Below are 27,282 nucleotides of genomic sequence, written 5' to 3'. Positions count from 1 at the left end.
AAGAAAAAGTTTCTGACCTTGCCATTTGTAAGCGGCTGCTTTATCTGTCCATTTTGGGAGACATCAATCAAAGTAGTCTAGATGGGGTACATTCCTTCGGCACCAAATTTTCTGTGGGCGTAATGGCCCACCAGAGTTGATGTGCAAGGCTGGATTAGAGGTGCTGTGATTAACTACCTCGAAGAATCAATAGAACACACACACACACACACACACACACACACACACACACACACACACACACGAGTGGGGATTATATACACCCCTGACAGAAAGGGCTTTATGCCAAGAAGCAAGCACCTATTTAATGGGGTTTAGAGTTAGATGTGTCTAGGTTTCTTTTTGATTCAGTTTCCCAAGCACTTGGTATATGTAGGAGGGGTTTCTGTGTAATGGTGCTACATGATAGGTTTACAGATTAAAATGGGGACTGACAAGACAAAATGGATCCTGATTTTCTCTGCCTAATGTAATAAGAAATAAATTCTCCAGATCTACTAGTCTCATTTATGCTGAATAAATTTGCTTTCCTTTTATTTATTTTTCAGATATATTTTTAAGTTAAAGTATTAGGCTATGTGCACACGTCAGGATTTCTAGCAGAAATTTTCCTGACAAAAAACGGACATTTCTGCCAGAAATCCGCATGCGTTTTTTCGCGTTTTTTCATGCATTTTTTATGCGTTTTTGACGCGTTTTTTGTGAGTTTTTTTCCAAATGCATAGAATTGCTGTAAAAACACGGAAAATATGCAAAATTAATGAACATGCTGCTTTTTTTTTTGTCACGGAAAAAAACGCACCTTGTGCACAAAACATGCAGAATGCATTCTAAATGATAGGATGCATAATGTATGCGTTTTTAATGAGTTTTTATAGCGTTTTTATCACGAAAAAAACGCGAAAAAACCTGAACGTGTGCACATACCCTTATACTCATCTTAGCAAGTTGATTTCTAGAGAACACCATTGTATTCAAGTATCTCTGGCAGTCTCACAGAGAAAGAATGGAGCACTGGCATGCATTGCTAAAATGGGAATTACCCTCTAAAAAAAGGTTTGAATATCATCTCAAGAGAAAAGAGAAATTCTCCCTAATGCAATTTTATACAATGTGTCCTTCTCACTTGCATTGAGTTCCTCCGTTAGATTTAAAGATTTAAAACTCATATTGAAAAGCAGATCTCCCAAATGTGAGTATAAGGGCATTGGGTTGGAAATCATTTTGCCAAATTGCTAGACAATGTATTCGATAAGTTTAGTTTGGCCCTATTCATGTGGCAAAAACATATGGCAATTGATATTTTGTTGCTTAGGTTGTTAATCACACTTGTCGAAAAACATAATATCTATATTTATTAACAGTAACAAGCAGCATATATATATTACATATACAGTCCACATTTACACACATGGGAAAGTGATGATCACCACATCTTTATTAGAGCAAAGAAAACATTATAAAGCGGCATCAAGGTTTGAATTTACAGACGTAGTTCCTGAGTCCTCCACATCCAACATCATTCCATTTCTTATATTCTAAAGAGAGAAGAGAATGTCACAAATGATAAACTCTTTACACACAAAGTCTTATGCTTAGGATAAATATTAAAATTGAGAGTCCTCAGTGGTTGATACCTTTTAATAGCTACTTTAACTGGAAAGATGGTAAGAAAGAGAAAGCTTTCCGGACTTCTCAGATCTCTGTGCTTGCTACTTCTTACCATCATCTGAGTTAGCCATTAAAAGGTATCAACCACTAAGGATGCTAAATATTTAATATTTTCTGTTACCTAACAGAGTGCCACAATATATTTTTTATGCTTGGAATGTAATAGAACAACTGTGTCTACTGACATTGAGTACAGGAAATATAACAAATGTAAGTTTAAGTGGCAGGCTTTCCATGTTAAAGGCTATTTCATACTGTTTTGCTGTTTGTTAAAGGGGTTGTCAACGGGGAGTGGTATAGTGACTGGCCATGTGGTTAATGGGCGGTATGTATCGCAAAGGTGGGTGGACCTGTGATGAAAGCCTGAGCTTGTTTTGCTCAGCAGATCTACTGCTGAGGGTCTTGCTATACATTGTGAAGGCTTCCAGGTGACTTGGAGAGATGGGTGGGTCCAGTCACCTACATACCCCACCCAAGGGTGTGTGTCTGAACACCCAAGATGGAGTCTGTGTGTTTGTGCACAGGCGGCAGTACTGGCTAGTCTGAGCCAGTGTGAGGAGGCCTGTGTTATTCCTCCAGAGAGGATGCCTCTAAGGATAAGAAGTATCCTGGAACCTATGCGACTGTCATGGACAGTTAACAGATGCTAATCTGTGTTAGGCACATCGGGCTCAGCAAGGAGTGTGGGTACTGTAGAGCCGAACGGTTGCCGGATAGTGCAAGGAGTGCTGTATGTTTCCAAGTTCCTGAAGTAAAGTTTATGCTGTACTAATAAACCAAATTGACTTTTAACTCTGAAGGTCCTGGGTATATTCTTCAACGACCAGCCAAGTGAGTACTCCCCGTCCACAGATAGTGGAGAGCGTCACAAGGGTGTTTTATAAATGTATGATTGTTGGGTGCCTGCCTGCTAGATCCCCCCCACCAATCACAGTAATAAGGGTTCCATAATCCCTTGTGTGAACGGAGCAGTAGTGCACATACTGTACATATCAAGAACATGAAATATATTTCCAAGTTGCAGGGAATCACTCTTGGAAAGCTTCTACTAAGAAAGGTAGTATATTTATGAGCAATCCACTTTCAATGAAATATGTTGCACTTTAATTTCAATATTCACTCACTTGATCCACTGACTAACGCAACACAAAATTCTTTCCCTTTGGAATTATCTGGAACACCACTTTTCCAGGCATGATAATTGTACATGGATCCATCTGTCCATTTCCAGCGGCCGTTCTGCAAATAAAACCATTTAAAATTAGTTACAGTGTGGGTAACTTAGCATTTCTGGCAATTCTAGGTGGCTGCCACAAGGACTTCATACATATGTCACCTCCATAAACAATATTTACCCGCAAATATAGTGGTAATGTGCAGATAAGTATCATTTAAATTGTGTGTTTCCAACTTAATGGAGCAGCAGGTACTGGGAGAAAATTAATTTATTTCCTCCCTACAACCACTTGCTTTCAGAAATCTGGGCAGAGAAGGGTGCAGGTTTAGTCACTGCCCCTTGCACAGAGAGCGCACTCTAATCACTCTCCTGCACTCTGATTGACAGCCTGCTCTTCACACATGCTACATACACATGCTGCATAGCTGGCTGTCAATCAAAGTGCCAGGGACTGATTACAGCACACTTAAAATTTTGTGAGAAGTGACTGTAATTCCTCCATGCACCCCCCAATGACTGGAAGTGAGCGGCTGCAGGGATGATGTAAGTTTATTTTCTCACTGTATTCGCTACTCTAGTAAGCCAGCTAAACAGGATTTAAATGCTATTTACCTGAATTTGACCTCTATATCCTTTAAAACAAAACAATTTCCATATGTGCCTTGGATGTGAAATGGCACTCCTATGCTTTACAGTCTGTGCAGCACCCCCTTACATCTCCCTTATTTTTGTCTATCGGCCTAACCGACCACTGCACTCTGCAAATGACTTTCGACTAACCTCTGCACTAATCCGTACCTCCCACTCCTGACTCCAAGACTTCTCCTGCGCTGCGCCAATCCTCTGGAATGCTCTACCCCAAGAAGTTAGGACCATCCACAATTTGCATAGTTTTAGGCGCTCCCTCAAAACATATTTCATCAGAGCAGCCTATCAGATTCCCTAATAAAAGTCATTTTATGTGTAAGGGCGTGTGTGTAGCCCAATTCACTATCTCCATCTATCCCCCACCCCGTGAAGATGGCAGGACCATCATTGTAAATAAGCTCCTGTACTCTGTATCTCCCCCACCTCATTGTAGATAGTAAGCTTTCACGAGTAGGGTCATCTTATTGTGCTTTTATTTTTGTATTGTTAATGTTGCTACTTATGTCTTGCATTTGAAACTATAAAGCGCTGCGGAATATGTTGGTGCTATATAAATAAAGATTATTATTATTGTTATTATTATTATTAAAATGCGGGCTGCCTTTTGTCATATTCTGTGTATTAAACTATGGCAAAAAAATTGTAGGACATGCCTGGGAAATCATGAATATTTATGAACACATGTACATTTTATTATTTGGTTATAGACACTTTTTAAGTAATTGATGTTACAAACCTTGTCGGGGTCATGTAGGCCTATCCACACTCCTTCTGAATCTTGGCCAGCAGACACGTGGCTTGCAATAATGGATGCTTCTGAATCATCCATGATGGAGGCTAAATGGGCCCCATGTCCATAACTTCCACACTCATACTAATAAAAAAGGAAAGTTATTACTTAAAAGGAATCTGTCAGTAGGCTCAACCCTCATAAACTATCTTTATGGATATGCAGATCATACAAAGTTGAATAAAATTATACCTTGATATCTATGATCCGAGGTCTTATTGCTGAGAAATCCACATTTTTATTATATGTGAATGAGCTGTTAATATCTATCGGTTGGACACAGATCTTGCTGAGAATTTGCCTCCAGAGCTTATTTTAAATGAAAAGTGGAGTTACCAGTGTGAGACGTGTAGATCAGGAGAACAGACTGTGAGTTGTTACATGTCTCACACTGGTAACTCCCCCTTTCATTTAAAATAAGCTCTGGAAGCAGATTTTCATGAAGATCTAGGTCCGGCCCATAGATCTTAATAGCTAATATTAGCTACATATTAAGAAAAATGAATATTTCTCTGGAATAAGAAATTGCATCACAGATATCAATATATCATTTTATTCAACTTTCTATGAACTATAGGTCGCCATTGGACATCCCTGTGTTAATGAGCCCAATAATGTGAAAAAAAATTATACATACTTCTTTTACCAGCTTTGCTTCTGCAGCAGAATGACTGCAGTGTTCACGTTCACATCCCACTTGATGTTGATCCCAGGAAATCAGCAAAGGATGCAACACTGAATACAGAAGAGTGGCATTGGTCTGAGCGATGACTATTTTTGTTCATTCTATTGTGCCCATTAATAAAGGGTTAGCAGCGAAGGAGGATGACAATAGTAAGAAGCGTGGAGGCGCCAAATCAAGACCAGATGCCAATTGGACCAGATCGCACCATATATAAGTATAATAAAAGCTTTTAGTGCCTTGTAGAGACGGTTGGGGACATATATACAGCATGCTAGAATTCGGTAACTGAGGGCTGAAAGATGCTGGCCATACTTTATATGGGGAAAACCTGTGACAGGTTTCCTTTAAATGTATTAACAGTTCATATATAATGTTTGCCTGCACTGGACAATTTGATATTATAACAAACACACATAAATGATTGTACAAATAGCAGATAACACGATATTATATACCTCTGCATCAGCCCATTTTGCTGGCTGCTTCCCTACAGCATAGCAGTTTGATCTGTAGAAGAACCAACCAGGAGGACATGAAGAGCGAACAGAAGCACCTTAAGCAAAAAGACATCACATGTATTATATATAGTGAGTGGGAGTATTTCTGTTTGTATTTTGTAAGCTGTTTTTTTTCATAATTGTTTTTTAATTCTTAATTATAATTGTCATCATTATTGCTACTAATGACCAAAAAAGATAAAGGGTTGCACTCACCGGTGTTAAATAAAAACTTCCTTTATTGGTACACTTAATACATGCCCTCAGGAAGGTACTCACGAGATTATCTCGTGAGTACCTTCATGCGGACATGTTTTAATAAAGGAATAAAGGAAGTTTTTATTTAACACCGGTGAGTGCAACCCTTTATCTTTTTTGGATATTATTTGCATAGCTTTTCTCATGGTCTGCACCCAGTCATCCAGGGGCATGGTGGAAATCACTGTCAGCTAAACCAGCTAGCCACAGGTGTCACAGCAGTGCTGGTTTGTCGTCTGTTACTGCGATCATTATTACTACTATTTGTCTTTCAATTAATAATTTTGAATGTATTAAAAATAAGCAAAAACAACAGAGGTTATCATTTAAATGGATTATAACACAAGCCTATTGTGGCTATCATGTAAGACCACAGTCACTGTGCTATGCTCCTCGAATTGCAGTTTTTTGAGACATTAGCAGCATGGTGGCCTTCCAATGCTTGTGTCCAGGGTTCAAGGAATTTGTATGTTCTGTCCATATTTGTGTGGGTTTTCTCTGGATTCTCTGTTTCCACCCACACTCCAAAAACAAACTGATAGGGAATTTAGATTGTGACTCCTGGTGGTGATGATATTTGTAAAACGCTGTTAACCCCTTCACAACATATAATGTATATATATATCATATGTCGTGTATCTCCATTTGATGCGGGCTCCAGCGCTGAGTCCACATCTTTTGCGGCACATGACAGCTGATTTGATCAGCTGTCATGTGTCCCTAACAGCCGCAAGTGGAATCACGGTCCACCCGTGGCTGTTAACATGGTAAATGCTGCTGGCAATCTCTGACAGCGGCATTTAACACAATTGCACCAGAAGCGTGTCACATCGGTGTCCCTATCACATGATCACGGGGTGCCAATGGGCTGGCATGACAACGGAGGGTCTGCTGAAGATCCCCATGCTCGTCATTGTAGATCTCCTGTGAAGCCCTGCTTTGTAGCGCAAGCAATGAGATGATAGCAGCTTCAAGTCTCTGACTGACTATTTTACTGACTATTGAAGCCAGTAAAAAGTAGAGGAAAAATGTTATTACAAATCTTGAATAAGTTTAAAAAATATAAAAGTTTAAATCGGCCTCCTATCAAAATAAAACAAAGAAATAAAGAAATACACATTTGGTATTTCTGCTTTCAGAAACACCCGATCTATTAAAATATAAAGTAAATGAATCTGATTGGTAAACAGCATAAAGAGATAATATCAAAACTCCAGAATTCCTTTTCTTTTGGTCCCCACAACACTGCAATAAAATGCAATAACAGGAGATTAAAACATCATATCTACCCCAAAATAGTATCAGTAAAAGCATCAGCTCGGAGCACAAAAAATAAGCCCTCGCCCTGCCCCAGATGCTGAAGAGTGAAGGCGATATGTGTTTTGGAAAATGGCGCCATTTTTTTGTGTGCAAACTTTGGATTTTTTTGTTGTTACTTAAATAAAAAAATAACCTATTCATGTTTAGTATCTGCAAACTCATAATGACATGCAAAATCATCATGGAAGGTCATTTTTAGCACTTAGTGAACATGGTTAAAAAAAACAAACAAAAAACAATTGTGAAATTGCACTTTTTTTTTGCAATTTCTCCGCGCTTGGATTTTCTTTCCCGTTTTCCAGTACACTCTATGGAAAAATCAATGGTGACGTTAAAAAGTACAACTTGTCCAGCAAAAAACAAGCCCTCACATGGCCATATTGACAGAATAATAAAAAAAAGTCATGGCTCTGGGAAGAAGGGGAGCAAAGAAAAAAACATCACAAACAAAACGGAAAATCCAATGTTCGTGAAAGGGTTAAAGTTTTCTATATTTAGATTTCAAACCCAGTTTTGGCTAACAAGTACTGATACAACATACGGTAATACCTAAAACAGGTGCTTGTCTAAGATCACACATTATAGATTACCGTAAGTCTAAAGATTAATTAAAAATATTGGATAACTCACCCTCTGTGATGCCCACCATGATGAATAAAAATGCCATGATAGCAAGGAAGCACCCTGAGAAGACAGCCATTGGGTATTGCTAGCTAACTAAGTCTTGGGAGTAAAGGTCTGTTATGATGTCTGATATTTCTTTACAAAAGTATCGGCATGTTTTTTTTTCTTTCACTCTTTATAGTATAGACTTACAAGGGTAGTCATTTAGCCTGGGAGTGGTCTTTGTTGAGCCAGATATTGGAAACACCAATATAGTTCATGGATTAAGCACATATGTTCTTGTTCCTAAAGACACACCCTGATAAGAAAGGTCAACTGTTAAGCAATGCTAATAATAGCAATGCGAAATCCGCTCCGTTACATTCGAAGAATAAAAAGATAAAACTGAAATAAATGAGAAATATTGAAACCTTGACAAAAATGTGTTGTCATTGCTAGCAGTGATGAGCAAACGTGCTGGGATAAGGTGTTATAGGATAAGGTGTCAGCAGAGCATACTTGGGTGCTAAGTGAGCGTCTTTGGCATGCTCAAAAAATGTGTTTGAGTCCCCAACGGTTGCATGTCTCGTGGCTGTTCGACAGCTGCGACACATGCAGGGATTTCCTGTTTGTTAGGCAAACCATACATTTGTTGCAGCTGTCGAAGAGTTGTGAGACATGCAGACGCGAGGACTCACACATATTTTTTGATCACGCTGAAGACACTCAGTTAGCACCTGAGCATGCTTACCCTATAACACCTTATCCTATAACACTTTATCCGAGGACGTTTGCTAATCATTAAAGGGAACCTGTCACCCCTAAAATTGAAGATGAGCTAAGCCCACCAGCATCAGGGGCTTATCTACAGCATTCTGAGGTGCATAATGCATAAAATTCAAAAATGATCTGCTGGCTCCTTAACTGCAGAGTTTCAGACATCATCTGGCATTAATGTCAACGCAAGGATTCTGTGCCGGGAAGAAGCTCTGTAAAGCACGCGACCACTGGATTCTGGACCAGTGGAAATGTGTTCCACTATCAGTCCTTAGCTGACTTGAGTCTGGGTTTGTCAAACGTAAGGAGACCATTACATGATTTACTACAATGGACCAACTGTAAAGCTTTTCAGTGGTTTGTCTACATCCCTAAGTTCCAGTGAGTTGACATCTTAAAGGAGTTCTCTGTTAACATTCAACAGAATAGGAGCTGTTGTACAGTACCTGGAAGTGGCCACTACCCATTGAACAATGCTATTCAGTTGAGTTGCTGAAGCTCAGAGTAGTGGCCAGATGGTGGACCCCTCCACTGATCGCCTATCTAAAACAGGTAATCGCTATCATGTGACCACAGAACCCCTTTAATGTTTCCGCATGCCAAGATATTTTGGGTAATTGTAAGCTTTCAACTGTGTGGGAACAGCTTTGGGATTTTTTTTTTCTCTTCCAGCATTTCTTTGTCCCAGTGCACAAAGCAAGGTCCATAAGGTCTATAGGGTGGATGAGATTGATGTGGAATAATTTAACTGGCCTGCACAGAGCCAGACCTCAATTCCAGCTAACACTGTTGATATGAGCTACATTAGAAATTGAGAGCTAGGCCCTCTTGTTCCAACATCAGGGTCAGTGTGAACAGGCTAACGATCACCCAACAAATAAGCAAATCGCTAGTTTGTCAGGTGAAATGATCTTTTGGCTAGCTGAAATAATCATTGTTGTTGGCAGCACCTTGTCCTGGGGAAACAGGACAGGAGCTGCCAAGAACAAGGACAGCCCATACTCAGAGAACCATCTCATGATGCTCATTTTGTGTGCATTGTAAGTACAGTCAATTTGTCTATACAAACTATTAAATGACCGTTGATCAGAAAAAGTGTTGCTGATCAATGATTGTTTTCTGCCACAGTGTAAACTTCCCTTAAAGAGTAACTGTCATTTTAATTTGTATTTCATAAACCAATAGTACAAGTAAAAATAAGAATCTTTGTAATATATCTTTTCAGAAAAATTTCCTTGCTTCTCTACCAGAATTGATCGATCATTATCCAAATTCTCGATTCTGAGGTTAAATCTGTATTCAGTGAAGACAGACTTTCCCATTACTGAGATAGGAGATGAGATTTGCTAAGGCTACAATTCTATTTAGCGAGATGGAGGGAGGAGCTAGAGACAGAGCTTCTCCTCCCTCCTCCACCTCCTATCTACATAGAATCTTATCAACTCTCATCTCCTATCTCAGTAATGGAAAGTCTGTCTGCACTGAATACAGGTTTCACCTCAGAATTGATTTTCGTATAATTTTGGCAGAGAAAGAAGCACATTTTTCTGATAAGATATAATACAAAGTTGCTTATTTTCATGTGTACTATTGATTTATGAAATAAAAATTAAAAAGATGGTTATAAAATGTCTCCCTCCAACCTTGATCCATCAGTGTATCATAAGCTACCATATGTTAACCCCTTCATGACCCAGCCTATTTTGACCTTAATGACCTGGCCATTTTTTGCAATTCTGACCAGTGTCCCTTTATGAGGTAATATAAGAATAAACGCGTGCATAGCCGTTAGAGAGGTGCCAGAGTAGGTTCCAATATCATGAATAATAGCAAAAAACTTGGCACTCAGACTTAACTTAATCAGATAAAGTAATTTAATGGTGTCCACGGTAAATAACAGAAGAAACGTTTCGGTCCTATAGCCGGACCTTCATCAGTCACAATGTTTGATCGTGAACGGAAGCTAGTGGACCCGAAAGATTATGGGTTTTCATTAAGGTCATAGATATAGGTGGCACAGCCAGTATCTCAGGGGGATAAGTCCGGCGGTATTGCCTTCTGTGGTATAGAGCCTGCGTGTCCTGGTCAGTAGAGGACGCGGTATCCACTTGCTTCCGTTCACTATCAAACATTGTGACTGATGAAGGTCCAGCTATAGGACCGAAACGTTTCTTCTGTTATTTACCGTGGACACCATTACATCACTTTATCTGATTAAGTTAAGTCTGAGTGCCGAGTTTTTTGCTATTATCCTTTATGAGGTAATAACTCAGGAACGCTTCAACGGATCATAGCGATTCTGAGATTGTTTTTTCGTGACATATTGGGCTTCATGTTAGTGGCAAATTTAGGTCGATAATGTTTGCGTTTATTTTTGAAAAAAATGGAAATTTGGCGACAATTTTGAAAATTTCGCAATTTTCACATTTTGAATTTTTATTCTGTTAAACCAGAGAGTTATGTGACATAAGATAGTTAAAAAATAACATTTCCCACATGTCTACTTTACATCAGCACAATTTTGGAAACAAAATTTTTTTTTGCTAGGAAGTTATAATGGTTAAAATTTGACCAGCGATTTCTCATTTTTACAACAAAATTTACAAAACCATTTTTTTTAGGGACCACCTCACATTTGAAGTCAGTTTGAGGGGCCTATATGGCTGAAAATACCCAAAAGTGACACCATTCTAAAAACTGCACCCCTCAAGGTGCTCAAAACCACATTCAAGAAGTTTATTAACCCTTCAGGTGTTTCACAGCAGCAGAAGCAACATGGAAGGAAAAATGAACATTTAACTTTTTAGTCACAAAAATGATCTTTTAGCAACAATTTTTTTTACCAAGGGTAAAAGGAAACAGTGTTGTATCCAGGGGGGGCAGCCGGGGCATGTGCCCCGGGTGCAGCTGACAGGGGGGTGCCAGCAGGCCGCCTGATGATGCGGCGGTCCAAGGAGGCTCCTCGGCGGCGGCATTCTGCCGCCCCCACACTGAGATAAACCCGTTCTCTGAGCCGGCTGTCAAATTGACAGCCGGCTCAAGGAAAGTGCTGGGCGTCGAATCCCAAGTGTACAGTGCCGCCGCCGACACTGTCGCTAGTACCCTTGGCTTGCCTTGTGATCCATTTGTAAGCCCTGACCGCTGACCGCCGCTGGCACTTCCGTATCAGTAAAGCACCAGCAGCGGCTGACGTTACTCTTCACAGACACACAGCAGGGCACAGGCTGTGTTGCAGTTGGTGGTAAGTGCTCCAGCTCCAGACCGCGGGGTAATGGAGCTGAAGACACTGACCGAAGAATCAGATAATGTTTGAAATTTAAGGGGGCTGGTTGGGGTCGGCTATATGGAGCCTGCAGGATAGGAAGGGAGCAGGGGCCAGGGGCAACGGTAGTAAATTGTGTGTGTTGTGCGTGTGTATATATAGAGGTGAGAGGTGTTGTGTGTGTGTTGTGCGTGTGTATATATAGAGGTGAGAGGTGCTGTGTGTGTGTTGTGCGTGTGTATATATAGAAGTGAGAGGTGCTGTATGTGTGTTGTGCGTGTGTGTATATAGGTGAGAGGTGCTGTGTGTGTTGTGAGTGTGTGTATATAGGTGAGAGGTGTTGTGTGTGCGTGCATGCGTAGCGCTGCAGGTGAATGTGCAGAGACATAAATGGTTTTGTGTGTGTATGGGGAGGAGAGGCAAGGGCAATGATGGGGCTGACAGGGAGAGGGCAATAATTGGGATGGAGGGGGAGGAAATGATGGATGTGGTGGAATGGGCAATGATGGTGTAATAATTATAGGGGATAATTCAGGAGACTCTTTGCGTGGAACAAGACAACAGGACACAGTTTTATAAGTGGTAAAGTTTATATTATCACACGGTGATTCAAGCAGGTGCAGAGAGAAACTCAAGTCCACAACACTTGGTGCAAATAATAAACGCAGCTTAGCAGTCAATAGGAAACTTCAGAGGTAGATGCAAACAAACCGAAAGCCTATGAAGCACAGTTATTCTTGAGGAAACTTGACACGAATAGATCCTTGACTTAGTCCAGACACAGATAGATATGCTATTAGGCAGTTCAAATCATATCTTAGCTCAACCAGGGAGGCCTGGTTAATAGCCTCAGGTTTTGCAGAGCAGAAACAGCTTACATGTCCAGCAAATGCAGATGGAAGTAACACGAGCAGCAGATGAAGGAGGATTACTGAACACTGGTGTATGCAGCAGGAACTCAGAGCAGAGTGGCAGGATCTCCAACACAGGTTCACAGGAGCAGGTGCAGGTGCAAGGCCAGGGAGTAATCAGGAGCTGGATGCAAAGCAGAATAATCTAGCACAGACTGAAGGCTGGGGTGGAGTTTTATAGCAGGAAGACAAGTGCACATGAGACCAAAGACGCCATGTTGGAAAAGGGCAGTAATGCACAAAAGATAAAAAATGTTCAGAGTCCTGACAGATGGGGGTGGGGGGAGGAAATGATGGAGGTGGTGAAATGGGCAATGATGGTGGTGGGGGGAGAATGCAATGATGGTGGGGGAGGAGGAAATCATGGAGGTGGTGGAAAGGGCAATAATGAGGGGGGAAGAAATGATGGAGGTGGTAGAATGGACAAGGATGATGGTGGTGGTGGAAAGCACACTGATGATATTGGAGGGGGAGAAAATGATGGAGGTGGTGGAATGGACAAGTATGGTGATGGCGGTAGAAAGGACAATGATGATGGTGGTGGAAAGGGCAATGATGGGGATGGTGAGGGAAGAGAAAATGATGGATATGGTGGAAAAGGCAAAGGAGGAAATGATGGAGGTGGTGGAAAGGGCAATGATGGGGATGGTGAGGGAAGAGAAAATGATGGATATGGTGGAAAAGGCAAAGGAGGAAATGATGGAGGTGGTGGAATGGGCAATGATGGGAGTGCTGGGGAAGGAGGAAATGATGGAGGTTGTGGAATGGGAAATTATGGGGTGGTGGGGGAGAAAGCGATGATAGTGGTGGTGGAGAAAACAAAGATGGAGGTGGTGAAGAGAGCAATGATGGGGTGGGGTAGAGGAAAATAATGGTCATATATGAGGAAACAGTACAGGAGAATGGGGGGCATGTATGAGGAAACAGTACTGGGGAATGGGGGGCATATCTGAGGAAACAGTATGGGGGATGGGAGCAGACAGTATGAGGAGCGAACGGGGGAATGTATGTGGACACAGTATGAGTAGCGATGTGAAAAATGTATGTGGCAGAGTACGGGGAGTGAGGGTGATGGGATGTGTGCAGACACAGTATGGGGAGTCAGGTGAGCAGGCAGTACAGAAAGTGAGGGGGTAAATATATGAGGAGACAATATGGTGAACGGGGGATGTGAGAGGAGACAGTATGAGGAGGAAGGGGAATAGTGTGAGGAGCCAGTATGGGGGGAGAAAAGTGAGTGGGCACAGAATAGAAACTGAGTAGTGGGGACGTAGCATGAGGGGACAGTGTAAGGGCTCAGCCAGGAGGGGACAGTATACCAAGGAGGGGGAGTGTGATGAGAGTACAGTATAAATACTGGGCCCTATAGGGGGACACAGTATGAGAGGACAGTGTGAAGAAGGGGCCGGTATAGAAAGGAGAGGTCAGTGTGAAGAGCATGTACCATAAGAGGGACAGTGTGGGGGGTCATATTTTGTGCAGACAATATAGTGAGGGGCATTTTTTTATTCAGGAACATTATAATGACACTTATATTTTTAAGGGCATCATGTGGAGATTTTTTGCAAAAGAGCGGAGAAGATGGAAGTCTGCAGAGACAAGCTGTGGATGAGAAAACTCATCATGGGGTCTCGACAAGATGAAGAAAAGGAGAATGACTCCAGAGACGACGTCATCTATAAGGTACGTGGATGTAAATGTTATTTGTGATACTAACTAACTCTCATGTTTTTATTTATGTTAGGAGCATTAAAGGGAACCTGTCACCACGTTTTTGGAAGATGGGATAAAAATAGCGTTAAATAGGGGCAGAGGTGGGCGTTACATTAGAGTGTTTGTTATGCGTTTATTACCCACCTAAGTTGCCGAAATACCTTTGCAAAGTCTCCGTTTTCGCCTGTCAATCAGGCTGGTCTGGTCAGATGGGCGTGGTGTCTTCCCCCAGATCTTGTTTAGTTTTCCGTTGGTGGCGTAGTGGTGTGCGCATGCCCAAGGTCCCGAATCCTCTGCCAGGGGATTTCAAAGAGCGCGGTGTCCGTTATTGCATTGGTGATCGGTGGGCGCGGCCATCTTCCTTTGGCCGCGCGTGCGCAGAAGCGGCGCTCTGCTTGCCGCGGCGCTCTGCTGGCCGCGGCTTCAGGAAAATGGCCGCCGCGATATCCATCTGCGCACGCGCGGCATCCCGCGGCCATTTTCCTGATGCCGCGGCCAGCAGAGCGCCGCTTCTGCGCACGCGCGGCCAAAGGAAGATGGCCGCGCCCACCGATCACCAATGCAATAACGGACACCGCGCTCTTTGAAATCCCCTGGCAGAGGATTCGGGACCTTGGGCATGCGCACACCACTACGCCACCAACGGAAAACTACGCAAAATCTGGGGGAAGACAACGCCCATCTGACCAGACTAGCCTGATTGACAGGCGAAAACGGAGACTTTGCAAAGGTATTTCGGCAACTTAGGTGGGTAATAAACGCATAACAAACACACTAATGTAACGCCCACCTCTGCCCCTATTTAACGCTATTTTTATCCCATCTTCCAAAAACATGGTGACAGGTTCCCTTTAAAGGGGATGTCCAGGTTTGTAATGAGTCTGCAGTCATTCTTTGTGACTGCAGACTAATGAGTTCTCAGAGTGCGCACTGCACGCTGTCAGGATTCTCTCGTGCTGGCGATTTACATGACATAGGGTATACGTGAGTTCCGTGACCTGGAAAAAATTCCCCCAATCCTCCTAAACAGGCCCCCTTTCATACATAACCCCCCCTAAAGAATAAACTTCTATCGTACGCAAATCAACAGACTGAGACATATGTTGGATTTAATTGGCCACAGCAGCCATTTTATTAAAATAAATGATAACAGAACTTTTATAACAACCCAGAATAGGAGGGGCGGTCCTCGAAGCCCCAAAGTTATAAACCCAAGCATCCCAAATTCCACAATGTTCAGCCCAGGATAAGTCTTACCCCCAGCCGTAAAGCACCAGCTCAGGGATAGATAACAACCAATCCTCGTCCACCGAACCCACCCCCATGCCAGGGGCCCATAAATCCACCTCATGCTGGATAACCGAACCGCGCCTTGTTAAATTCTCTCATGGGGGGTCCAGGACCTCTCAAGATCCCCCCCTATTGAACCACTATTTACCATTTCCACCGACTTCGGGGACCTCCACCCCTGCCAAACTGCTGTGACAATACCCTAACAGCATGCACAGACCAAAAAACAAGTACATTTAGGTACCTCTTAAAACAACACCCAAAAAACCTCACGGGCCGAATTCACCCCCTTTACCCTAACCAAAAAAGGGAGGGCAGGCGGGAGATTACTCACTTGTCACGCAGGCACCTAAAATGGATGCCCGCGTGAGAAGCGTGCCCCCTTTTATGTGCCCCCTCCCCACAGTCCCTTAGTCCCACCTCCTCACATTCAAAAAATGCCATTAACCCTCCCCTCATATCCTGATTAACCCTTACCTCACTACCTCATCTAAACTGCTCCAGCTCCCCAGGTCCCACGTAACCCCGTCATGGCGGCCTCCCCTTAAGTGCCGTGGGCCCCCCAGTACGGCCTTTCTTACATGCGGTCACGTGCTGACTAGACATGTGTGGCCTCACTCAATGAAAATGAACTGAGCGAGGCCGGGCATGTCTAGTCGGAATGTGGTCAGAAGTATACAAATCACATTCTTGTGTTGACATGACTGTCCACCGGCAAGGGAAAATCCTAAAAGTGTGCAGTGCATTTGTTGTGAGAATTCAGAAGCCTGCAGTGTCAGGATTCAGCTCTGTAGGATCCAGTAGTCGTCACATGGACACTTCACTCATATGTGATTTTCATACTTATTGTCCTGTGACAACGAGCTTCTCTTCTGCTTCTCTCGGTTTTTCACTGACTATTGAGAGCATTAGGGAGAGAGGCTCGTCGGTACATGACTAAGTATGCAAATCGCATATGTCCTTGGGGGGGGGGGGGGAGCGCGCCAAAATGAATTCTTGCCCTGGGTGCCAGAAACCCTAGATACGGCTCTGAAAGGAGAAACTGGACCCCGAAAGTTGTTGTCCAATTTGTCCTGAGTACGCCGATACCCCATATGTGGGAGGGAACCACTGTTTGGACATACGGCAAGGCTCGGAAGGGAAGGAGCGCCATTTGACTTTTTGAATGAAAACTTAGCTCCAATCATTAGCGGACACCATGTCATGTTTGGAGAGCCCCTGTGTACCTAAACATTGGAGCTCCCCCACAAGTGACCCCATTTTGGAAACTAGACACACAAGGAACTTATCTGGATGCATAGTGAGCACTTTAAACCCTCAGGTGCTTCACAAATTGATCCGTAAAAATGAAAAAGTACTTTTTTTTCACAAAAAAATTATTTTAGCCTCAATTTTTTCATTTTCACATGGGCAACAGGATAAAATGGATCCTAAAATGTGTTGGGAAATGTCTCCTGAGTACACCAATATCTCATATGTGGGGGTAAACCACTGTTTGGGTGCACGGCAGGGCTTGGAAGGGAAGGAGCACCATTTGACTTTTTGAATGGAAAATTAGCTCCAATCGTTAGCGGGCACCATGTCGCGTTTGGAGAGCCCCTGTGTGCCTAAACATTGGAGCTCCCCCACAAGTGACCCCATTTTGGAAACTAGACCCTCCAAAAAATTTAGCTAGATGTGTGGTGAGCACTTTGAACCCCCAAGTGCTTCACAGAAGTTTATAACGCAGAGCCATGAAAATAAAAAATATTTTTTCTTTCCTCAAAAATTATTTTTTAGCCAGCAATTTTTTATTTTCACAAGGGTAACAGGAGAAATTGGACCCCAAACATTGTTTTCCATTTTGTCCTGAGTAAGCTGATACCCCATATGTGGGGGTAAACCACTATTTGGGCACACATCTGGGCTCAGAAGGGAAGTAGTGACGTTTTGAAATGCAGACTTTGATGGAATGGTCTTCGGGCGTCATGTTGCGTTTGCAGAGCCCCTGATGTGCCTAAACAGTAGAAACCCCCCACAAGTGACCCAATTTTGGAAACTAGACCCCCTAAGGAACCTATATAGATGTGTGGTGAACACTTTGAACCCCCAAGTGCTTCACAGAAATTTATAACGTAGAGCCGTGAAAATAAAAAATCATTTTTCTTTCCTCAAAAATGATTTTTTTTAGCCCCCAATTTTTTATTTTCACAAGGGTGACAGGAGAAATTGGACCCCAAAAGTTGTTGTCCAGTTTGTCCTGAGTATATTGGTACCTCATATGCGGGGGTAAACCACTGTTTGGGCACACGTCCGGGCTCATAAGCAAGGGAGCACCATTTGACTTTTTGAACGCAAGATTGTCTGGATTCAATGGTGGTGCCATGTCGTGTTTAGAGACCCCCTGATGTGCCTAAACAGTGGAAACCCCTCAATTCTAACTCCAACACTAACCCCAACACACCCCTAACCCTAATCCCAACTCTAACCATGACCCTAATCACAACCCTAACCCCAACACACACCTAACCACAAACCTAACCCCAACACACCCCTAACCATAATCCCAACCCTAACCACAACCCTAAACGCAACACACCCCTAACCCTAATCTTAACCCTAATTCCAACCCTAAAAAAATCTGCAGGTAAAACGCACTGCTTTTTACCTGCGGATTTACAGCGGATTTCCAGTGTTTTTTGTGCTGATATCACTTGCGGATTCCTATACAGGAACAGGTGTAAAACGCTGCGGAATCCGCACAAAGAATTGACATGCTGTGGAAAATACCGAGCGGTATTTTCCGCACCATGGGCACAGCAGATTTGGTTTTCCATGGTACTGTAAATGTGATGGAAAACTACTGCGAATCAGCGGCGGCCAATCCGCTGCAGATCCCCAGCCAAATCCGCACCGTGTGCACATAGCCTAATTCTAACCCTAACCCTAATTCTAACCGTAATTCTAACCCTAATCCTAACCCTAAAGCCGGAGTCACACACAACGTATAAAAATACGGTCCGTTTTTGATGGCCGAGATACACAGAAAATTTCCTGAACGGTGATCCGTATTCAATGCGAGGATGCGATTTTTTCTCCAAAAATTATCCGTGTGTCATCCGTATGGCATCCGTATGACATCCGTATGGCGAGATTTTCTCGTGGTCTTGCAAAATGGACATAGAATGGTTCCATGGCCTCAAATATTCGTAAAAACATATATACAGTCTATATATATATATATATATATATATATATATATATATATATATATATATATATGTCAGTGAGACACAAAGAAGTCTTACATAGCAAATAGATCAATGGCTGCACTCAAGTGTTCACACTAGGCAGTCAGGTCAGGCACCTATCCGATTTGAGATTACCTTGACGTTTGGTGGATGGGCTCACATTTTTTGGCCAAATCTTGTGCTAAGCATCTCATGTGTTTTTTCATAGATTTCACAAGCCATTAAGCTATTCACATTTCATGTATCGCACATTTCCTTGCTTTAGTACAGTTGAGTGCAGCCTTTGATCTATTTGCTATGTAAGACTTTTTTGGTTATGCACCAGTTCAGACTAGATTGCTGTTCAGTAGTGTTGAGCATTCCGATACCGCAAGTATCGGGTATCGGCCGATACTTGCGGGTATCGGAATTCCGATACCGAGATCCGATACTTTTGTGGTATCGGGTATCGGTATCGAAACAACATTAATGTGTAAAATTAAGAATTAAAATAAAAAATATTGCTATACTCACCTCTCCGACGCAGCCTGGACCTCACCGAGGGAACCGGCAGCGTTCTTTGCTTAAAATGCGCGCTTTTACTTCCTTCCGTGACGTCACGGCTTGTGATTGGTCGCGTGCCGCCCATGTGGCCGCGACGCGACCAATCACAGCAAGCCGTGACGTAATTTTCAGGTCCTCAATGCCTAATTCTAGGCATTCAGGAATTTAAAATTACGTTCCGGCTTGTGATTGGTCGCGTCGCGGTCACATGGGCGACGCGACCAATCACAAGCCGTGACGTCACGGGAGGCAGGAGACGCGCGCATTTTTAAAATTACGTCACGGCTTGTGATTGGTTGCGTGCCGCCCATGTGACCGCGACGCGACCAATCACAGCAAGCCGTGACGTAATTTCAGGTCCTCAATGCAGAAATAGGCATCAGGACCTGAAATTACGTCACGGCTTGCTGTGATTGGTCGCGTCGCGGTCACATGGGCGGCACGCAACCAATCACAAGCCGTGACGTAATTTTAAAAATGCGCGCGTCTCCTGCCTCCCGTGACGTCACGGCTTGTGATTGGTCGCGTCGCCCATGTGACCGCGACGCGACCAATCACAAGCCGGAACGTAATTTTAAATTCCTGAATGCCTAGAATTAGGCATTGAGGACCTGAAAATTACGTCACGGCTTGCTGTGATTGGTCGCGTCGCGGCCACATGGGCGGCACGCGACCAATCACAAGCCGTGACGTCACGGAAGGAAGTAAAAGCGCGCATTTTAAGCAAAGAACGCTGCCGGTTCCCTCGGTGAGGTCCAGGCTGCGTCGGAGAGGTGAGTATAGCAATATTTTTTATTTTAATTCTTTATTTTACACATTAATATGGTTCCCAGGGCCTGAAGGAGAGTTTCCTCTCCTTCAGACCCTGGGAACCATCAGGAATACCGTCCGATACTTGAGTCCCATTGACTTGTATTGGTATCGGGTATCGGTATCGGATTAGATCCGATACTTTGCCGGTATCGGCCAATACTTTCCGATACCGATACTTTCAAGTATCGGACGGTATCGCTCAACACTACTGTTCAGTCAGTTTACTTATATTTACTATGTACTATTTTTTCTAACTTGAACGCCCTGCCCTTCACCATGCTGTGATTTTAATTACATCCAAACACAGTTGGTTCTGACCTTCCTATAAATGCAGGCTTTACCATGTTATTAGCCATAGGTAAGTGTTCACACTAGGCAGTCAGGTCAGGTACCCATCCGATTTGAGATTACCTTGACGTTTGGTGGATGGGCTCACATTTTTTGGCCAAATCTTGTGCTAAGCATCTCGTGTTTTTTCATAGATTTCACAAGCCATTAAGCTATTCACATTTCATGTATCGCACATTTCCTTGCTTTAGTACAGTTGAGTGCAGCCATTGATCTATTTGCTATGTAAGACTTTTTTGGTTATGCACCAGTTCAGACTAGATTGCTGTTCAGTCAGTTTACTTATATTTTCAATGATATTGAAGTCAGGAAACTGAGATGGCCACTCCAGAACCTTCACTTTGTTCTGTTGTAGTCAAGAACTGTCATCCCACTCAGGACACCCCCACTTTCCACACTTATGGAAATATATGTGCCAGTAACACCCAGAAACTTATGAAGAATTTGCAGTCATCATTGGCCCCAATCTCCTCCATCTCATGTCCTGACTCTGCACTGAAACATTATAATGAAACACTGCAAAGTGCCCTGAATGAATCTGCACCTCATATATATAGAACAACTTGGCATAGACAGCATAGATCAATGGCTGCACTCAAGTGTTCACACTAGGCAGTCAGGTCAGGCACCCATCCGATTTCAGATTACCTTGACGTTTGGTGGATGGGCTCACATTTTTTGGCCAAATCTTGTGCTAAGCATCTCATGTGTTTTTTCATAGATTTCACAAGCCATTAGGCTATTCACATTTCATGTATCGCACATTTCCTTGCTTTAGTACAGTTGAGTGCAGCCTTTGATCTATTTGCTATGTAAGACTTTTTTGGTTATGCACCAGTTCAGACTAGATTGCTGTTCAGTCAGTTTACTTATATTTACTATGTACTATTTTTTCTGACTTGAACGCCCTGCCCTTCACCATGCTGTGATTTTAATTACATCCAAACACAGTTGGTTCTGACCTTCCTATAAATGCAGGCTTTACCATGTTATTAGCCATAGGTAAGTGTTCACACTAGGCAGTCAGGTCAGGTACCCATCCGATTTGAGATTACCTTGACGTTTGGTGGATGGGCTCACATTTTTTGGCCAAATCTTGTGCTAAGCATCTCATGTGTTTTTTCATAGATTTCACAAGCCATTAAGCTATTCACATTTCATGTATCGCACATTTCCTTGCTTTAGTACAGTTGAGTGCAGCCATTGATCTATTTGCTATGTAAGACTTTTTTGGTTATGCACCAGTTCAGACTAGATTGCTGTTCAGTCAGTTTACTTATATTTTCAATGATATTGAAGTCAGGAAACTGAGATGGCCACTCCAGAACCTTCACTTTGTTCTGTTGTAGTCAAGAACTGTCATCCCACTCAGGACACCCCCACTTTCCACACTTATGGAAATATATGTTTCATTAACACCCAGAAACTTATGAAGAATTTGCAGTCATCATTGGCCCCAATCTCCTCCTTCTCATGTCCTGACTCTGCACTGAAACATTATAATGAAACACTGCAAAGTGCCCTGAATGAATCTGCACCTTCTATACATAGAACAACTTGGCATAGACAGCGACAACCCTGGCACACTCTGCAAGCAAGTTTTCTACAGCGGTGCTCCAGGTGCTTCGAACGTCTGTGGAGAAAATCCAATCTGCCCAAAGATTTCATCCATTTTAAGTTTAGGCTTAAAACATACAACTCTGCACTTCACCTCTCCAAACAAACCTATTTCAACACCCTCATCACCTCACTCTCCAATAATCCTAAACATCTCTTTGACACTTTTCATTCCCTACTCAATCCAAGAATGCAAGCCTCAACCACAGATCTCCACGCTGACGAACTAGCCAATTATTTCAATGAAAAAATTGACCATATTTAACAGGAAATTTTCTCCCAGTCCCCTCATACCATGCACTGTCCTCCCTCCCCCACTGCATCTAGCTCACTCTCTGACTTTGAACCAGTCACGGAAGAAGTGATCAGACTCTTTGCATCCTCTCATCCTACTACTTGCACCAGTGACCCTATTGCCTCACATCTCCTCTAGTCTCTTTCTGCTGCTGTCACCACTCACCTAACAGAAATATTTAACCTCTCTCTCTCTTCCTGTATCTTTCACTCCTCATTTAAACATGCCGTCATACATCCATTACTTAAAAAACATCCCTCGACCAAAGCTGTGCTGCTAACTATAGACCTGTCTCTAATATTCCCTTCATCTATAAACTCCTGGAATGCTTGGTCCACTGCCATCTAATCCGCTATGTCTCATATCATTCTCTTCTTGACCCTCTTCAATCTGGTTTCCGCTCTTTACACTCTACCGAAACTGCCCTCATTAAAGTCTCTAATGATCTACTAATAGCTAAATCTAACGGTCACTACTCCATGCTAATTCTCCTGGATCTCTTTGCAGCATTCGACACTGTGGATCATCAGCTCCTTCTCCCCATGCTCCCCTCCATCGGCCTCAAGGACACCGTTCTCTCCTGGTTCTCCTCCTACCTCTCTGACCACTCCTTCACTGTATCTTTTGCTGGCTCCTCCTCCTCTCATCTTCCCCTTACTGTTGGGGTTTCTCAAGGATCAGTCCTAGGCACCCTCCTATTCTCCTTGTACACTGCCCCTATTGGACAAATAACACTGGTCAACACAAAAAATCATCAGTAAAGGTAATATGTCTGTTTTATGGAGTTTGATGTGCTGATTCCAAAACTATGCTTAGTTTTGCTCTATCACATAAAGTTTGAGATAGAAGTATTTTTATTATGTTACTTCTGCATTTTCAATGTATGTGGTTTTTCCTATGTTATTCTCATTTCTATGCTAGTCTTAATTAATTGTGAATTTTATTACAGGGACAACATCAGTAAAGGTTTTAGTGAGTTTTATAGGAAGGAGTATTGACAGCGCAGTCAACCAATGACTGCTTCTTGGAAAGTCACATGTTATGGGGAGCAGCTAACTGTTATGAAGTGGTAAGATTTCAGTCAGTCAGTGAAGGATGGTGATTTCAGCAAGGACTGGCATGTGAGACTCTGACAGGAGACAGGCCTCTTTACAGTGATCTGAGCCCTGCCACAGGGAGATAGAAGGGTAGGCAGCAGACACCCGTCATTGTGAGAGGATTTTCACTGCATTTCTGGGAGGGCAAGTTGCCTCAGAGGGAAGAAAACAGCTCAGCCACTGAGGTGTAACTGAGTGAGGGTCTCCGCAGAGAGAGAACCAGAAAGCAGCCAATATCACACTGAGAAACCCTCTGTCTGCAAATGTTCATCTGTAAGGAATAGGGTGACCTGTTTACCTCACAAGTGAGTGCAGCGCCCCAGAGTCCTGGTCGTTGCAGTAATGTCGCTCTTCCACCAGGGGGAGTGATATTACGTCTGATGGTACTAAAGGAGTTCACCTTGCCAGGTATCACAAGTCACCAGGGCCGCCATCAGGGCATTACAGCCGTGACTGGCGTATGGGGCCCGGTGAGCAGAGGGGGCCCGTATCGGGCCCCGTCTCATCTGCTCACCGGGCCCCTACCGGCAGCCGCAGGCTGAACCGGGCCCTTAGCGGCGGCCGGCGCTGCAGCTGTTTAACGCTATTGACGTGCGGGCCCGTGCCCGCACGTCAATAGTTAACAGCCGCCAGCCAATCCGAGGCTGGCAGCTGACGTCAGCCGCAGCATGCATGTCGCCGGCGAGTGCACGCTTTAGCTGCGTGGAGAGAGCAGGAGTGCGGCAGGTAAGCAGAACTTTTTTTTTTTTTTTTTAATGAGAGCGGCAATCCGGGCGGCCCAGGGCAGAAAGCTGGACACAGGGGCAGAACGCTGGACACATGGGCAGAAAGCTGGACACAGGGGCAGAAAGCTGGACACAGGGGAAGAAAGCTGGACACAGGGGCAGAACGCTGGACACAGGGGCAGAAAGCTTGACACAGGGGCAGAAAGCTGTACACAGGGGCAGTAAGCTGGACACAGGGGCAGAAAGTTGGACACAGGGGCAGAACGCTGGACACAGGGGCAGAACGCTGGACACAGGGGCAGAAAGCTGGACACAGGAGCAGAAAGCTGGACACGGGGCAGAACACTGGACACAGGGGCAGAAAGCTGGACACAGGGGCAGAAAGCTGGACACTGGGGCAGAATTCTGGACACTGTGGCAGAAAGCTGGACACAGGGGCAGAAAGCTGGACATTCGGGCAGAATTCTGGACACGGGGCAGAAAGCTGGACACGGGGGCAGAAAGCTGGACACTGGGGCAGAACGCTGGACACAGGGGCAGAAAGCTGGACACAGGGGCAGAAAGCTGGACACAGGGGCACAAAGCTGGACACAGGGGCAGAAAGTTGGGCACAGGGGCAGAACGCTGGACACAGGGGCAGAACGCTGGACACGGGCAGAAAGCTGGACACGGAGCAGAAAGCTGGACATGGGGCAGAACGCTGGACACAGGGGCAGAAAGCTGGACACAGGGGCAGAAAGCTGGACACAGGGGCAGTAAGCTGGACACAGGGCAGAAAGTTGGACACAGGGGCAGAACGCTGGACACAGGGGCAGAACGCTGGACACGGGCAGAAAGCTGGACACAGGAGCAGAAAGCTGGACACAGGGGCAGAAAGCTGGACACAGGGGCAGAAAGCTGGACACAGGGGCAGATTGCTGGACACAGGGGCAGAACGCTGGACACAGGGGCAGAAAGCTGGACACAGGGGCAGAAAGCTGGACACAGGGGCAGTAAGCTGGACACAGGGGCAGAAAGTTGGACACAGGGGCAGAAAGCTGGACACAGGGGCAGAAAGCTGGACACAGGGGCAGTAAGCTGGACACAGGGGCAGAAAGCTGGACACAGGGGCAGAAAGCTGGACACAGGGGCAGAAAGCTGGAAACAGGAGCAGAAAGCTGGAAACAGGAGCAGAAAGCTGGACACGGGGCAGAACGCTGGACACAGGGGCAGAAAGCTGGACACAGGGGCAGAAAGCTGGAAACAGGAGCAGAAAGCTGGACACGGGGCAGAACGCTGGACACAGGGGCAGAAAGCTGGAAACAGGGGCAGAAAGCTGGACACTGGGGCAGAATTCTGGACACTGGGGCAGAAAGCTGGACACAGGGGCAGAAAGCTGGACACAGGGGCAGAAAGCTGGACATTCGGGCAGAATTCTGGACACGGGGCAGAATGCTGGACACGGGGGCAGAAAGCTGGACACTGGCCCGTGCCCGCACGTCAATAGTTAACAGCCGCCAGCCAATCCGAGGCTGGCAGCTGACGTCAGCCGCAGCATGCATGTCGCCGGCGAGTGCACGCTTCAGCTGCGTGGAGAGAGCAGGAGTGCGGCAGGTAAGCAGAACTTTTTTTTTTTTTTTTTAATGAGAGCGGCAATCCGGGCGGCCCAGGGCAGAAAGCTGGACACAGGGGCAGAACGCTGGACACATGGGCAGAAAGCTGGACACAGGGGCAGAAAGCTGGACACAGGGGCAGAACGCTGGACACAGGGGCAGAAAGCTGGACACAGGGGCAGAAAGCTGTACACAGGGGCAGTAAGCTGGACACAGGGGCAGAAAGTTGGACACAGGGGCAGAACGCTGGACACAGGGGCAGAACGCTGGACACAGGGGCAGAAAGCTGGACACAGGAGCAGAAAGCTGGACACGGGGCAGAACGCTGGACACAGGGGCAGAAAGCTGGACACAGGGGCAGAAAGCTGGACACTGGGGCAGAATTCTGGACACTGTGGCAGAAAGCTGGACACAGGGGCAGAAAGCTGGACATTCGGGCAGAATTCTGGACACGGGGCAGAAAGCTGGACACGGGGGCAGAAAGCTGGACACTGGGGCAGAACGCTGGACACAGGGGCAGAAAGCTGGACACAGGGGCAGAAAGCTGGAAACAGGGGCACAAAGCTGGACACGGGCAGAAAGTTGGGCACAGGGGCAGAACGCTGGACACAGGGGCAGAACGCTGGACACGGGCAGAAAGCTGGACATGGAGCAGAAAGCTGGACATGGGGCAGAACGCTGGACACAGGGGCAGAAAGCTGGACACAGGGGCAGAAAGCTGGACACAGGGGCAGTAAGCTGGACACAGGGCAGAAAGTTGGACACAGGGGCAGAACGCTGGACACAGGGGCAGAACGCTGGACACAGGGGCAGAACGCTGGACACGGGCAGAAAGCTGGACACAGGAGCAGAAAGCTGGACACAGGGGCAGAACGCTGGACACATGGGCAGAAAGCTGGACACAGGGGCAGAAAGCTGGACACAGGGGAAGAAAGCTGGACACAGGGGCAGAACGCTGGACACAGGGGCAGAAAGCTTGACACAGGGGCAGAAAGCTGTACACAGGGGCAGTAAGCTGGACACAAGGGCAGAAAGTTGGACACAGGGGCAGAACGCTGGACACAGGGGCAGAACGCTGGACACAGGGGCAGAAAGCTGGACACAGGAGCAGAAAGCTGGACACGGGGCAGAACGCTGGACACAGGGGCAGAAAGCTGGACACAGGGGCAGAAAGCTGGACACTGGGGCAGAATTCTGGACACTGTGGCAGAAAGCTGGACACAGGGGCAGAAAGCTGGACATTCGGGCAGAATTCTGGACACGGGGCAGAAAGCTGGACACGGGGGCAGAAAGCTGGACACTGGGGCAGAACGCTGGACACAGGGGCAGAAAGCTGGACACAGGGGCAGAAAGCTGGACACAGGGGCACAAAGCTGGACACAGGGGCAGAAAGTTGGGCACAGGGGCAGAACGCTGGACA

The 27,282-nt window shown here is 45.0% G+C and overlaps 1 protein-coding gene across 2 annotated transcripts in view; it reads right to left on the bottom strand.

Annotated features, from left to right (window-relative positions):
* Positions 1-1,402: 1,402 nt before the first annotated feature.
* LOC143773607 (regenerating islet-derived protein 4-like) overlaps positions 1,403-27,282 on the bottom strand; it is a 45,255-nt gene continuing 19,375 nt past the window's right edge. The window contains exons 1-5 of one of the 2 annotated variants that reach the window (XM_077261003.1): positions 7,677-7,827; positions 5,427-5,524; positions 4,233-4,370; positions 2,796-2,910; positions 1,403-1,538 (exon numbers count right to left, since the gene is read on the bottom strand). In XM_077261003.1, coding sequence (XP_077117118.1) covers positions 1,471-1,538; positions 2,796-2,910; positions 4,233-4,370; positions 5,427-5,524; positions 7,677-7,746 — 489 coding nt within the window. In that variant the 5' untranslated portion in view covers positions 7,747-7,827 and the 3' untranslated portion in view covers positions 1,403-1,470. Of the gene's footprint in view, positions 1,539-2,795; positions 2,911-4,232; positions 4,371-5,426; positions 5,525-7,676; positions 7,828-27,282 lie in introns of those variants that run through there. The other variant, XM_077261004.1, reaches the window with a different exon arrangement.

Source organism: Ranitomeya variabilis, chromosome 5 (genome assembly GCF_051348905.1).
Source record: "Ranitomeya variabilis isolate aRanVar5 chromosome 5, aRanVar5.hap1, whole genome shotgun sequence".
Classification (NCBI taxonomy): Eukaryota; Metazoa; Chordata; class Amphibia; order Anura; family Dendrobatidae; genus Ranitomeya; species Ranitomeya variabilis.
Note: the sequence above shows the minus strand (reverse complement) of the source record. Positions and strands in the feature narration are given on the sequence as shown.